The sequence below is a fragment of the Prionailurus viverrinus genome, chromosome B1 (assembly GCF_022837055.1).
Source record: "Prionailurus viverrinus isolate Anna chromosome B1, UM_Priviv_1.0, whole genome shotgun sequence".
Lineage (NCBI taxonomy): Eukaryota > Metazoa > Chordata > Mammalia > Carnivora > Felidae > Prionailurus > Prionailurus viverrinus.
In genome coordinates, this window is record NC_062564.1 from 117,051,755 (window position 1) to 117,067,464 (window position 15,710).

The 15,710-nt window shown below is 33.1% G+C and overlaps 1 protein-coding gene across 3 annotated transcripts in view; it reads left to right on the plus strand.

The window, feature by feature from the left end:
• The window catches only part of TBCK (TBC1 domain containing kinase), a 221,112-nt gene that overhangs the window by 107,296 nt on the left and 98,106 nt on the right, over positions 1-15,710 (plus strand). For all 3 annotated transcript variants that reach the window (XM_047855062.1, XM_047855063.1, XM_047855064.1), the window contains one exon: positions 3,381-3,466. In XM_047855062.1, the coding sequence (XP_047711018.1) occupies positions 3,381-3,466 (86 nt within the window). The remainder of the gene's footprint in view (positions 1-3,380; positions 3,467-15,710) is intronic.

Genomic DNA, 15,710 nt, shown 5'->3' on the forward strand with positions numbered 1-15,710 from the left:
ATTTATTTAATGAAATGTGCTTTTTAAAAGTTAATAGCTGTATGCTTTCATGAACATATTGTTGAATGCTTATGATTATTGGTATTGCATACTTCTAGCTTCTGGGTAAACTAAGACTGGGTAAACATACTATTGCTAATTAGAAGTAGGAAAAAAAATTTAAAGTTAAACCTGGAAGTTCCCTGGGGTATTGGGGTCTGACCTGAGTTTTCACTTTAATCTGTAACTCTTGAAGCTCATGTGAATTATGCCTTTCTTGTTCTTAGAGGAAAAGATGAGACAGTGTGTAGATAGAATGAATGCTATTGGTATAGAATAAACATGAAATCAAGAAAAGTATTAATCAAATACCTATTCTTTACCTAGAAGCCATGGGTAGAAGTTCAAATTAGATCTGAAATTTGGCTTTATCATGGTATTGAATACAGCACTGCCTCATCTTTTCTTTGTGGCCCTTCTTGATGCTCCTCTTTGTAAAATATGTATCATTGATTATAGGTAAATAATTATAAAATTCATTAGAATTGGTCATTAGAAGCAGGGGTTTTTTTGGGTTTTTTTTTCAAATTTTTATTTATATAGTGTAATATTAGTTTCAGGAGTAGAATTTAATGATTCATCAGTTACATATAATACCCAGCAGAAGCAAAGTTTTAATTGAGGAAAAGAGGGGAAGGCTACTTATACTAAGAGATTATCAAGGATTTAGTAATATTTCTTGAAATATTAAAAATAAGGTACTTTAAGAACTAAAAAAAATCAGACATTATTTTTATAGGTTATTTTCAACCCATAATGGGTTTGAAAAATAGATCTGCTACTTTATGGAAGGAAGGAGCTGAAGTTAAGAGGAAACTTCCATTGAGTTATAGTCATTTTTTTTTAAGGTATGGGAAGTACTTTATTTCATCATGTGACACCATATAACAGCCATGTTTATAGACACCTAATGACATGTAGATTTGTTTTTTGTTTTGGGGGGTTTTTGTTCTTTTTTTTTTAACGTTTATTTATTTTTGAGACAGAGAGAGACAGAGCATGAATGCGGGAGGGTCAGAGACAGAGAGGGAGACACAGAATCTGAAACAGGCTCCAGGCTCTGCACTGTCAGCACAGAAGCTGACGCGGGGCTTGAACTCACGGACGTGAGATCATGACCTGGGCCGAAGTCGGACGCTTAACCGACTGAGCCACCCAGGCACCCCTGGGTTTTTGTTCTTAATGTTTACTTATTTATTTTGAGAGAGAAAGCATGCGTGGGGGAGGGGCAGAGAGAGAGAGAGAGGGAGAAGGAGAGAATCCCAAGCAAACTCCATGCTTTTAGTGCAGAGCTCAATTAGTGACTCAGACTCACAAAACATGATATCATGACCTGAGCTGAAATCAAGAGTCAGATGCTTAACTGACTGAGTCACCCAGGTACCCCACAGTGTAGATTTGAATAGTGGAGTGCTCAGAAATAGTAGTATTAGTGGTTCAAGTATTGACCTTTATTTGATAAAGGAAAACAGTTTTGATAATTAATTTACCAGAGTTTTAAAATGCAATTTTATATAGTTCTTGTTTTTTTTAAAGGAACTACTGTTTTCTCCTTCCCTTCCCCCATGGTCTTCTGTTAAGTTTCTCAAGATCCACATATGAGTGAAAACATATGATATCTGAGGGTGGACGGGGGGAGCAGGGGAGAGGGAAAATGGGTGATGGGCATTAAGGAGGGCACTTGGGATGAGCACTGGGTGTGCTCATTATGAACATCTCATTCCAGCATCATACTGAATTCCTCAGCATCTTCCATATCATTTCCAGGGGAATCCCTAGGAAGTAGTGAATGTCTATCTTCCTTCAGAAAGATACAGATAGTCTGAAATTTTTCTTACCACATTATCCAATATTCCTACAACTCACATTTTGTGCTCTTTTGAAATATGCTCCTTTTTGGCACAGCAGAAAAAAACATACCACGAGGTATCTGAAAACCTAAATTCTGAACCTGGCTATGTCATAAACTAGAGAAAAATCGTAAGTAGGTCATGAAATCTCCCCAGCCCTCTGTTATTAACTGGAAAAAATAATTCATATTCAGTCTTTTATTACCATTTATCTTCACAGTAACCATTAGATTTAAGTAAGGCAGCATTCTACTCATTTTATAGAGTTATTGTCATTTTAATCTCAAAAAGGGGGGAAGAAGTTGAACTCCTTAAAATATGTGTTAATTTTGTGTTTTTACTTAGTAAAAATATGGTTTACTTGCCCTTGAGTTGATCGTTGCCAGAATCCTGTTTAGGTTAGAACATAGTAAGTAAATTGACAAAATAGTAATTTGCTGAAATAATGGAAAAAATAAGGAAATATTCTTTATGTTTCAACTGGACTTTCTGAAATACAATAGGATTAAAATCAACAACAGTATTTTTAATTGCCTACTGTGTGCCTGGTTTTTTTTATGTTTATTTATTTATTTATTTTGAGAGAGAGAGTCGGGGAAGGTCACAGAGAGAGGGAGAGAATCCCAAGCAGGCTTTACACTGTCACTGCTGAGCCTGATGTGGGGCTGTTTCCCATGAACCACAAGATCACGACCTGAACCAAAATGAAGAGTCTGAAGGTTAACCTGCTGAGCCACCCAGGTGCCCCCTTGTGCCTATTTTCTGATTAACATTTGTTAATTCTTATTCCTAAATATGGCAAATAGGGAGCCTTAGATGGAAATAATTTAGAACTGGAACAAATGCCTATATCTGTATATATAAACAGATTTGAAGCATAATTATTGTACTCGTGATTGCTTATAAAGTGTTGTTCTTGGGGCACCTTGGTGACTCAGTGGGTTGAGCATCTGAGTCCTGATTTCAGCTCAGGTCATGATTCCAGGGTCATGGGATGGAGTCCCATGTCAGACTCTGCACTGAGTGTAGAGCCTCCTTGATATTCTCCCTGTCTCCCCCTACCTCTCTACCGCACTCATGCTCTCTCTCTCTCCCTCGAAAATTAAAAAAAAAAAATGTTTTTTAAGTGTTGGTCCTTATTTAAGTATCTCTTCCACTTCATGAATATACAATAAGTCAAGACAGATTTAATATTGCTAGAGAAAAATGTATGTTGAATTTAATAGGAAGACATTATGTATAATCTATGATTCAAGAAATGAACTGATAGTTTAGAAGGCAGAAAAGAAGTTGTGCCATAGCTTTTTGGTATGTTTAATAATTAGCAGGAAGTGATTAAAGTAATAAAACAGAAAATTACCTATTAAAGTATATTTTCTTCCTAGAGAATTTAAATATCATTCAAAATGTAAATAAAGCTGTAATTTATATGAATTTAGTGTCTTTGAAGTATTGTGTAAAAATGATGATTGTTTTATATTGTCATTTCAGAGTATCTGACTGTGTTCTCTCAGATGATTGCTTTCCATGATCCAGAGCTGAGCAATCATCTCAATGAGATTGGATTTATTCCAGATGTAAGTACTTGGTACATTAATAGAACATGAGGTAAAAAATAAAGCAGAAATTAGCACAAAAGAGTACTGTTTTTAAAGTTGTGTTGTCATAAGAAGTCCTTATGTCTAAACTAAGTACTGCTACTAATTGCAGCCTTCTGTTGTAAAGTTTCGGTGATTACCTTCCATATTCTCACTTTAAGTAAAGGGAAAGTATCTTATTTTTTTTGGCACTATCAAGTTGTTTTGAAAAATCCTTTAGTGTGAGTGTTGTATTAAACTGCCGTAAGGGTTTTCACTTGGATTTTATGATATTCAGGCTGCTTTTGAAGAAGTAGGAAATTTGAACTTCAGTGAGTTTTTAAGTAGCTGCTTCTGTGTTTTTCTTCATATATTAACCTAAGAAGCTTTGCCAGATTTTGGCTTACTTCATTAGCTTCTTAATAGTCCATGTCAACCCAGAAGTCAGAATTGTCTCTTAAAGTTTAGCCATGGTGTAGCTTAACCTATTACTCGTCTGTGGTGTGGGACATGGAATCAAACCTCTTTAAATAGTCTTTTGGAGTATAGTATCATAGGTTTTTATAAACCTCAAAAAAAAAAAAAAAAACAACTTCTGAGATAGAGATCTCTTTATTCCATCTTAACTTTCTTTGTTTCCTGATCATGCATTTCCCCTTGAGGCTTATATTCAGGGACCAGTATATTGATGTTAAGATTAGAGGTGAAAAATGTTTATATTGGCACATTCAACTAATGTATTTAAAGTGTTAACAATAATACTTATGGTATAAATTCTTGCAGAGTGCTTTGAAGTTTAACAATATTTTCGTAAACATTATTTCATTTGATTCTCAAAACAAACCTGCAAGGCGATTGAAGCAGATAATTTCAGCATTTAGTTGATAAGAAATACAGTGTTTGAGAAGATAGCAAAACTAATTAGTCACAGAACTAAAATTTTACCTTACATCATTTGACAAGCCTCTGCCCCTAGTCTGGTTTATCTTCCATTGGGAGAATAGAGACTAAAACATAGGTATACTTACTCCTAGTTCATTGCTCTTTGTATTGTGCTATATATAACTCTGTGATGTGATCAGGCCTGTGGCAGCCATTCTTAACATTTACGGTGTCATTTGCTTCTAGGTTTCTGGAGTAATAATACCTTTTATTTGAGTGTATGGTTTATTCAATGAGCCCTCCAAGAAAGAACATACACAAATTATAAAACAGACAAAATAAGGACAAGCCCTATAATTATATGGAGATAAAAAACCTTATAAAAAATTAACCAGTATACATAGTATCATATTAAGTATTCATTTTATATAACCCCACCTTTCTTGTTTCACGTTTGGGAGATATAAGACAAAACTACATTAAATATTATGGCTGGAGATGAAGAAATTATAGAAGAGCTGACTGCTGATTTGGTAATATTTGAGGGAAAAAATACTAATGGTTAAGACACAGACTAAAAGAAGGGATAATTATTTTCAAAGACCTCTCTTGAAAGCACCTAATTGTGCTCAGTAGTAAGCAGAAAATGACATTGGTTCAGGCAGTGTTGTAGATTGACAAAAAACATTTATGCAGAAAAGTATGTATGGAATTACAAAGAAAGCCTGATTAAAGTTTTAGACATACTATAAATATAGACAGTATTAAGAAAGGACTCACAACAAAGAATATATAATTTATATTTGCTTTAATTAGGAAAATTGAACTTTAAATGAGTATGGCCTGAGGAAGGTGAGCAAAAAACATTGTTAAAACGTAATAATGCGAACATATATTATGTACTTACTGTGTGCCAAGCACCGTTCCATCCTATTTATTTTTGAGACAGAGAGAGATAGAGCATGAACGGGGGAGGGTCAGAGAGAGAGGGAGACACAGAATCTGAAACAGGCTCCAGGCTTTGAGCAGTCAGCACAGAGCCCGACGCGGGGCTCGAACTCACGGACCGCGAGATCATGACCTGAGCCGAAGTCGGACGCTCAACCGACTGAGCCACCCAGGCGCCCCCGTTCCATCCTATTTAAACTACTCATCTAATCCTCACTAGTTTATAAATGTAATTAAACAATGACTATTTAATATTTATACATAAAGTCAATTTAGGAAAGGCAAATAGCCGAATGGGAATAAAATGTTAGCCAACAATAATATCAAAGATAAGAGCAGGTGAGAACTCAGCTTAAAAGCATTATAATGTTTTTGCCTTATAGGAGAGGAAAATAAATACACTCGTTATATATTAAGTCAGTGATCTTTTCAGATCTGGGATATGATTTCACTTTACGTAAAAGCTAATAACTGAGCCTGGTACATTTCATGGGTGGTGGCAAGAAACTCAAGACTTCTGGGTCAGAGACAAGGGACATTGTTACTCATAGCACAGCAAGCAGTAGGAGCATTAGCATATTTATGTTGGTTTTCTAACCATACATACATTTTCTAATATGTTTGTATGAAAACAGCCTTGGAAAATATAATCCAGAACAAAGGACAGCCAGTGTTTCCACTCAAAAGAAATGCAGAAGTAGAGAATGCATATTAAAATTTTAATGATAATCACTAAGAGAATAGAAAAAGAATGTATAACTTCAATTTGGGGGGGAGGCAAAGAAAAGTTAACCAATCCTGTAAAAAATTGAAAGACCATAGAAAGAATATAAATTAATTAGATTGCCGAATAAAGGAATTGTTCAGATATTTTAAAACATCCATCTATATGCTATTTATAAGAGATAAAAATTTACGGGTATTGGTCAAAAAAGGAGATAAAAAACATAAGTCAGGCACATATTAACCAAAAGAATACTAATGCAGTGATATTAATATAAACTACTAAAACAAAAAACACAAAACAGACCCAACCATAAATAGATTTTGACAGAGATGCCTCTATAAATCAATTAGAAAAGAATGGATTATTGAATAAATGGACCTGATACAATTGGGTAACTATATGGAGGGAAGGTGGGAATCAACGCTGACCTCACACCATATGTAAAAATAAGTTCTAGATTGACTAAAAGACCTAAATATGGAGTGTCATATTTATTATTTACACCTAGGAAGGAATTTTTACAGAAGTTACAGAAAGTATAAAACATAATATTTAAAAAAGAGAAAATTAGAATTGAGGAATGGTGGTACAAAGTAGCTTTCCATTCTACTGATAATGTATTTTTTTTATTTTAATACTTTCCAAAGCAGTTGTCACAAAGTGTTATTATCTGTTAAATAATATCTTAACTCTGAGTGGAGAGTACATTGGTGTTTGTTAAATGCACTGCTACATGGGGTGAGTTAATTATTCAATAATTCAATAATTTATATATGATATCTTTGATTTATGCTTCCCTCTTTATTATGACCCCATTTTAGTGGGGCATTTTTGTGTAATTTCTTACAAAAACTCCTTAATACTAGTATTTTAATGAAGTAATATGGATTTATACATGTACTGTGATTAACCTTAGGAGATATTCATAAGATGTGGGATGAGGGACAGTTTCTTGTTCGATGAGAATATCTAGTACCTGGCAAATGCTGAGCCTCACTGGCCCCCAGCCACTGATTGCCTGTAGTAATCCCCTAATCATGGTGACAATTAAATGCTTCCATGTATTTCTGAAAAATGACTCTGCATATATTTCCAAACACCCTCCAAAGCATGGTTCTTTCACTGTTGGGAATCCTGGGGTAAACAAAGAGAAATGAGGGAAAGAGAATATAGCTTAACCTGGAGAAAATTTGCTTTTCTGCAACTATTTTCTTGTCTCAGAGAATAAGCAAAATGAAAGGTATTTAACAAAGTTAAGATGTTAACAGAAGATTGTTTTTTGATCTCTTATCTTGTTCTTTGTTTTGTTGTATTTTGTTGGCCTGTTTCTCAAGTCTGTAGATAATATCAAAATGTTAAGACTGTTTTTAAATTTAATTTTGAAAACAGATTTGATATTTTTAATGTAGAGATTGTTGGCAGTGAAGACTGTTGGAAGGTGTGTGATTGAAATGGAGAATTTTTCTAACATTTTTCTGTATTAATTGATAGAGTTCTATTAACAAACTAATTTTTAGTTATTTTTCATTAGTTTGTACAGCATTTTTGTTTTTTGTTTTTTGTTTTTTCCCTTGACTTACTGTCTTCGGTTTTCCACCTTTAAAATAATTGCTTTGGTGACTTTCTGCACCTCTAATAATAGAGGTCAAGTTCATCAAGGGCAAGGGTGGGCACTTTTGTAATAATATCCCAAACTGAGTTGCCCGCTCAATAACTAATTTTATCAAAAGAAGCCCTCATTAATCTTCTGTCATTGAAATGCAGGCTCCCATTGCAGAAAAGATTGTGATTTCTGGCTTCTTGCCATTTGCTGTGGGTCACAGAACTCTGAATATTGAGCACTGCTGGAGCTTGAATAGTTAGGAATAGTGTGCACTGATGTGATGCTTAGATTATGTACGTCGTGGTGGTTACGTGATTTACATATAAATAGGGTAAGTAATGTGTATTTGGCAAAATCGGGGTAGGGTGATTTTTATCATTTTTCCTTGGTGTATGTTTCTGCTTCTGCAAATATACCAGGCCTTTGAAATGAGAATAGGAAAGTATGTTTCTTCGTTCTTAAGGAAACTATTTTTCTGAAACACTATGAATAGCATTCAGCTTGCAAATTATGAAAAGTTGTCAGGTGGCCATTAGTAGAAATGATAAGGGCTGTATCTCAGTCCTATATGTGCCTTTTGAACCTACTGTCACTGCTAACGATAAAGCTAACAAATTCAGTGATAAGCAAGTATGCTGGCCAAACCATTGTCATTTAACTGCTTATACAGTCTTAATGGATGCTTATACAGCTACTGATTTTCTCCTTCCTTTTCAAAATTTATATCCAACTGAGTTTATACTAACAGAAAGTGTAAAAGGATTGTTAGAAATATTTATTTATTTGTTTATTTGTTTTGTCTGTTCACTTATTCCGGGTCTCCATATTGTTAGTGTTACAGAAAGAAATTTAAATTCTAATCTAAAGCAGAGACTGCTGGTAATGAGCTTTTTAGATTTTATCAAGATGTGGTTACAGGATAAATTAGGGAAGTGCACCTTATTTAGAATTTCCTGTAACAAGAGTCCCCACTGACCTGCTCTAGTCCATCTGCAAAATGCTAGCCTGTGTCCTTTTGTCTGGCTAGTGCTATAATGTCCACAATATTAGTTTTAGCCCTATTCTACTGACCTTGGATTCATTAAGGCTGAATACAATGGCTTATTGAGCTATCTTTCTCCCAATAGAGCTTAACTACCTTTCAGAAATGGCCCACATCTTAGAAATCAAAGACTTATTAATTTCACAGGCAAAGATAAAGTTATATTTTGGTGCCTTCTTGCTAAGAACACATACACACAAGTTAAATATCCAGCAAGCTTCTCTATTTAGTAAATCCTCACTTGAATCTCCCCCAATTCTGTTCCCAATCTAATGTATCCTTACACTGGTTGAAAGACAAGTGAAAGGAGGTGTAGTATTAATACACTGGTTTTCAAACTTTCTGGTCTTGAGACCTCTTTAAGGAACAAAGATATCAAAGAGTTTTTATCTATGTTGGTTACATATATAAATATTTAAAGACATTTAAAAAATATTTATGTATTAGGGTGCCCGGGTAGCTCAGTCGGTTTAGCATCTGACTTCAGCTCAGATCATGATCTCAGGGTTAGTGAGTTTGAGCCCCGCATTGGGCTCTCTGCTGTCAGCACAAAGGCTACTTCCGATCCTCTGACTCCCTGTCTCTGACCCTCCCCTGCTCACTCATGCTCTCTCAAAAATAAATTAACATTTAAAAAATATATGTTTATGTATTAATTTATTTAAAAATGACAGCAAAACTACTACATGTTAAGCCCAATAGCATATTTTTCTGAAAAATAATTTTTTCCCAAAAAATAATGGAGTGGTATTATTTTATATTTTTGCAGTTTCTACATAATAGAAGAAAGCTATAGTCCCATATCTGCTTTTGAAATCAATCTGTTGTGAATAATTGTTTTGGTTGAAGGGTATGAAGAAAATTTGGACTTACACAGACACGTAGTTGGCAAAGGGCCTTTTTGGACCATGGTGGTTTCTTAAAGCTTAGTTGCAATATACAATCTAAAACCATACCAATGAACTTTGCATACTCTGTTCCGTTCAAATCAATCAGTCTATCTTGCACCTTGAGTGGCTCTTTTTACCCATGCGTGATTTTATAATATCATGTGTTGGTCATTTAAAATATTGGTTCAATAAGTGTTTCAACTATGAAACATTTCATTATATAACATAAAAAAATCACGTTCATTAATATAACCATTGATCTCTCAGTTTTTAAGAGTCTCTTATGGTTTGGCTCCCTCCCTCTCTCTTTTTTTTTTTTTTTTTCTCTTAGAATAAACTGAGGGTTGATGGAGGGTGGAAGGAAGGGGAAAGTGGGTGATGGGTATTGAAGAGGGCACCTGTTGGGATGAGCACTGGGTGTTGTATGGAAACCAATTTGACAATAAATTTCATATTAAAATATATATATATATATATATATATGTATATATATATATATATATATATATATATACATATATATATATAACCATTGATCTCACAACAACCAAAAATTGTTAAATATTGGGAGGCTGCCAGGCTCACAGTGGCAGATATAAGTTTTCTAAAATTCTAATAATCACCTGAAAATATTCAAGAATATTTTCTTAAAGTGACAGGCTCACTTCATTTATTTTTGAGAAATATCTGCCTAATATGAAAGCCTAGAAAAAATAGTTGTTTATATGTCATGGTTGCAAGGGGAAAAAATGGTATTCTTGGGGGGAAAAAAAGGCATTTGCATTGACTCACAGCTCAAACTATTGCCCAACTGCTTTTTCTCAGGACAATCCATACACTTCAGTACACAATATAAGTGTTTTATGCATACTTCCTATTTTGTCTCATGAAACATTTAAAAAGATACTTAAAATTACTAATTTTAATCCTTCACAATAATATGACTATTACACTATTACACTTTAGTGCCACTACCTTGATTTGTAATAAGTTTTATCTACCAGTGGCTTTGCACCATTAACAAAATATTAAAGAGTAAGAAATACCCTAGTATTATTTTGAAAACAGCTTGGGATATGTAGATCCCTGAAGAGTCTTGAAGGTCCCCAGGGGTCTGTGACCACAATTTGAGAAAACTGGTATAGAGAGAAAGCACTCAGACAGTGGTGTCAAATGTGCCAGGGTTCTAATCCTGACTCTTCAACTTACTAGCTAAATACTTAAGTTAGTTTCTTATCCGCAGTCCTATTACTGTTAATGTTGATTATAACAAATCTTACCTGAAAGGATCATTATTATGATTAAATGATACATATAAGCTGTTCAGTATTCTTTCAGGTACACAGTGTTAAGGAGTTAGCCATTATTGGTGTTCTTGTTCTACTTAGTGTTAGAGCCTGATTACGTCCTATTTCTTTGGTTATATTAGTATGATTTACATTTAGAAAAGCATGTTATTAAAAGCATACTAGATATATTATTTTGCTGCATCAGTTAGTGAATACTTTGCCAAAGGCAACATGATACTAATAACAATAAATGCTTTCTTGTTTGGGGGTGCCTGGGTGACAGTTGGTTAAGCATCCAACTTGGGCTCAGGTCATGATCTCACCTCTAGTGAGTTCAAGCCCCACGTGGGGCTCTGTGCTGACATCTCAGAGCCTGGAGCCTGCTTTGGATTCTGTGTGTCATTCTCTCTCTGCTCCTCCCCTGCTCGTGCTCTGTCTATCTCTCTCAGAAATAAATAAACATTAAAAACATTAAAAAAAAAAAAAGACTTTCTTATTCATCTGTCTTGATGAGATTGCCACTCACCACTTTGAATATTAACCTTTTTCATTTGCTTGATTTTTAAGGTGTTTTTCTATCTCCCAGAAAGGGCTACATGACATGTGTTAAAGTCTTTTACTGAAGATAAACTAATTTTGTTTGAAAATTTTAAAAAGTTTTTCAGTACTCAATGAAATAATCGAAAGTCACTCTGGAATTGAAAAGTACCTAATCCTTCCCTAAATGATACTGTGGATCTCAGAACCATTAAATTGTCCAACTGATTTTACTGCTAATTTCAACTTTATAGTTTTTCAGTTAAATATTTGTAAGTCAAAGAAAAGTAGAGAAAGATTTGATACTTTTTTTATTTGCTTTTTTCCTTTTTTTTTTTTTTTTTAGTTATTAGGGAATTCATTACTTGCAAAACATAGTAATATAACTAATATAACCTTTTGTGTAGAAGGGAAAGAAAACCAGTCACCATCTGAGTCCAATGGACTTTTTTAATTATTTTTATATGTTTAAGTCATTTTGTAATAATGTATAGGAGTGGAATAAAGACATAGCAAAAAAATATATAGAATCTAGTAGATTCTAGCTTATTTCTGGTTCTTCTCCTACCTGCATGTTTAAAACACAATTATGAAAACAAAACATAGGCCTCTAACTTTGTTGGAGAACAGTTATATTTTTTAATAATTGCAAAATATTTTCATTTTAGATATTATGAACACAAATTAGATTGATAAATGTAATGATTTTTTTCTAATTATTTTTCCTTCCCATCATTTTGTAAACACATCTCTATCTTCAGCATTTACCCACTCAAGTTGTATGAAATTTTGGTGCAGAAATATTTTAAAAATTAAATATTGCTCTCACATATCTTTTTAGCAAAATAGAATGTTCCAGATTTATGTTGCAGAATATTGTATAATGAGGTCCTTTTCACTGAAAGGCTAATGTATTGTTTACTCTGATTCCTGTGTTTGAGAAAATTCATCTAAGATATCATCATCTGAGCACTCACAGTTTGAAATTTCACTATATAGCCAATGTTGCCATTTCACTAGAGTCTCTAATACTACTACAAATCTTCTGATTGGTCTAATAATTGTGAAACATTATCCTCTCTATCAGTTTTTTTTCTCTTTGTAATGGTGGAAAATGAGAAATTCTGAATTCTCAGTTGTGTTCATTGAAAACTTAAAAAAAATTATGATGATATTATCTCCATGCATTTTGTATGTTTTTGAAATATGATGTAATACTTTGGATGATGCAATAGTAAAAATAAAAATGGTAATAGCGATGATTTATTTTAATATTTTACCATCCTTCTAGGTGATTCTATCATTTTTCTGTTTTCTTTTGCTTTTGTCTTTTTTAAGCATAGTTGGGAATAATTGATGAGTGATGACTTCCTACTTTGATAAAAGAACAAAATATTTCATGATATAAGAAGAATAAGATCACTGAAATTTCAGTAGTGTGTCATAGATTTATAAAAGGATCCAAAAGACTCATATAATTGTAAGATAGAAGGAATTTTAATCTATTTTTTTAAAGTATAAGTAAATTTTCTCTTTATTCTTTCTTCTTTAAAAGTAATGAAATATCAGTGCTCACAGTTTGAATTGCTGAGGGCTAATGAGATATAATGTAGGTAAAGTTTTGGATGGAGATTATGAACTGCCCTCTCCAACTTCTGCCCCTCCACCATACTAACACTTACTCTTTAATAGCAAGTTGGAGCCATTTGAAGATAACTAATGAAAAGACAGAGATAAAGAGAAAGGAGAAAAGAAATTAAAGAATCACTTATAAAAACAGAAACAAAAAGTCTTCTCTTATCTTACATAAATAACAGACAACATGATCTCACTTTTAAAATGAGCCATCTGAAGCTAATATTACACTGTATGTTAACTAGACTTAAATAAAAACTTAAAAATAAAATAAAAATGAGCTCAATGAAGAGAATTAAAAACTCAAAAAATATAGATTAACAAAAGGAGATAAAACGTGAACTGATTAAGCCCAGAAAAACTTGAGAATATTACATTAATAATAATCTTATTAAAATAGTGAAAACTAGAATGAAAGTATAAACCCACTCAATGACATAACATAGTTTTCAGGAAATCATACAGAATAAGGTGGAGAAGGATAAGTATACTTCAGTATACTGCAAAGAGAATTTCAGGTAAAATTTCACAGCAACACTTATGGAGAATTGTGTATAAAATTTCAAGAAAACAAAAGTTGACTGAGAAATTGGGTAAAAACCAAGTTATCCTTCAAACATAAATGTAGCAAACATGCATTGTTTAAAATTATTTGAGTATAGTTGATACAAAACGTTCCATTGGTTTTAGGTATAGAGTATATGCATTCTTAAGCATCCAAGAATTTAGGAAGTACAATCCCCATGAGCTTCTTTTAGAGAAATGAAAATAAATATAGATGATAAAATCCAAACAAAAAAGAGTTGAATAAAACTAGGAACCTAAGGAACTGGTTACTCCAGTTAAATATAGAATTAATACTTAACAACTATGTTAGTTATGTAACAATATAGAATTTAGATGTTGTAAACTTTAATAATATAAACTAGTATATAAAACTTGAGGTATTGTGTTGGGATGAGCCCTGGGTGTTGTATGGACTCCAATTTTACAATTAATTTCATTTAACAAATTTTTTAAAAATGAAAAAATTTAAAAAATAAAATTTGAGGTATTGGAAGTCAGAGAAGGGATAGAGAGTATAAGTGTAATAATATTGTAATCTTTCAAAACATAATCAGTAGGTAATACTTCAGCCTGAAGTTTTCCTGTTCCTTTTTTAATCAATTTTAACTGGATCTTTAGAAACTATTGTCTCTTATGGTAAATAAAGTAGCAAATGTTCTGTTTTACTCCTATTTTTTCTTCTGTTTAAGTATAATTATATATAGCACTTCACAAAATAGCAAGTGTAATATCCAGTTCTGCTATAAATATTTAAAATTTTAGTTATAAATACACAGAAATATATCAAGAGTAATGTTTATCATGTAATATTGGGGGTGTAAGTATTTGAGGCTTTACAAAACTTTTTTTAAAACAACTGTAGAATATTTCCTTTATCACAGAAAGTTCTGTTCTTCTGGAATAATCTGAAATTAGGTGCACCTGGATGGTTCAGTCGGTTAAACATCCGACTTTTGCTCAGGTCATGATCTCAGGGTTCCTGAGTTGGAGCCCCACCTCAGGCTTTGTGCAGGCCCTGCTTCGGATTCTGTCTCCCTCTCTTTCTGCCCCTCCCCCCCATGTGCTCTCTCTCAAAAATAAATAAACATTAAAAAAAAATAAAGGTTACTGGTTCACAAAAATATCAGAATACATTTTTTTTCTGTTTAATATATCCTAAAGAGTTGCTTTGTGAATCCTGTTATCTTATAGATTTATAATTTTTTTCTCCTCACTCTTGTTCTGTCATAATGGTAGTTATGGAAATGAAGGTAGGTTCTGTATCAGAAGGTATTTGCCCACAGTTCTAAAAAGTTAGAAGATGGGGAGTACTGTTAAATGAGAGTTGTTTAGTACTGCTTTTGCTTTTACTACATATTTTTTTATGTGATACCCTTTCCCATTCCACTGACTTTCCCATTCCACTGAATTTATCCTGATTTAGCATAAGGCATCATTTTTCTTCATTGTTGAAAAAGATAATAGTCTTTTGAAAATGAGTGGCACAGTGGAACAATACAAATCTTATGGAGCATCTTTAAAGAATTTTCTTTTGTAGCAAGCCTTGTTATACTATCTGTAGTTAAGAGGACAATAGTAAGTCAGACATAGACAAAATATAAGATGCTGTAAAATTTGGAAAGTAGAAGAAAAAGAATTGATGTAAGAATATTTGAAATTTTGTGAGCTCAAAAGTAGCTTCATGGGATTGAGGAATGTTGATTCTGAGAACCAGCAGGAGTGTAAATACTTTAGCCTTATCTTTATTGAGTCTACCTGTAAAACATACGCCGTTCCCAGTGCTTAGGGTTCTCTTCTCTCTACCTTCCACTCCTGTCCTCCTTATTCCATAATGTGTGTGTCTTTTTTTAGATAGTCTCATAAGACCCCAGACTTTTGGGCTGTTAGAAATACTTTTTTATTACAAAAGCTTCTGGACTTAATAATGATCATTATGTTTCCTATACTGATGTCTGATATGTTCTCTGCCAGGTGTTTTAGATCCATTAACTAATCTTCACAGCTATCCTAAAGGTTTAAAGAGATACATAACTACCAGATCACAAAGTCTAGGGTTTCGAGAAAATATTTTAGAGTCTCTACTGCTGCTAAACAACAATAAAAACCTGCTGATTTTCAAGCATT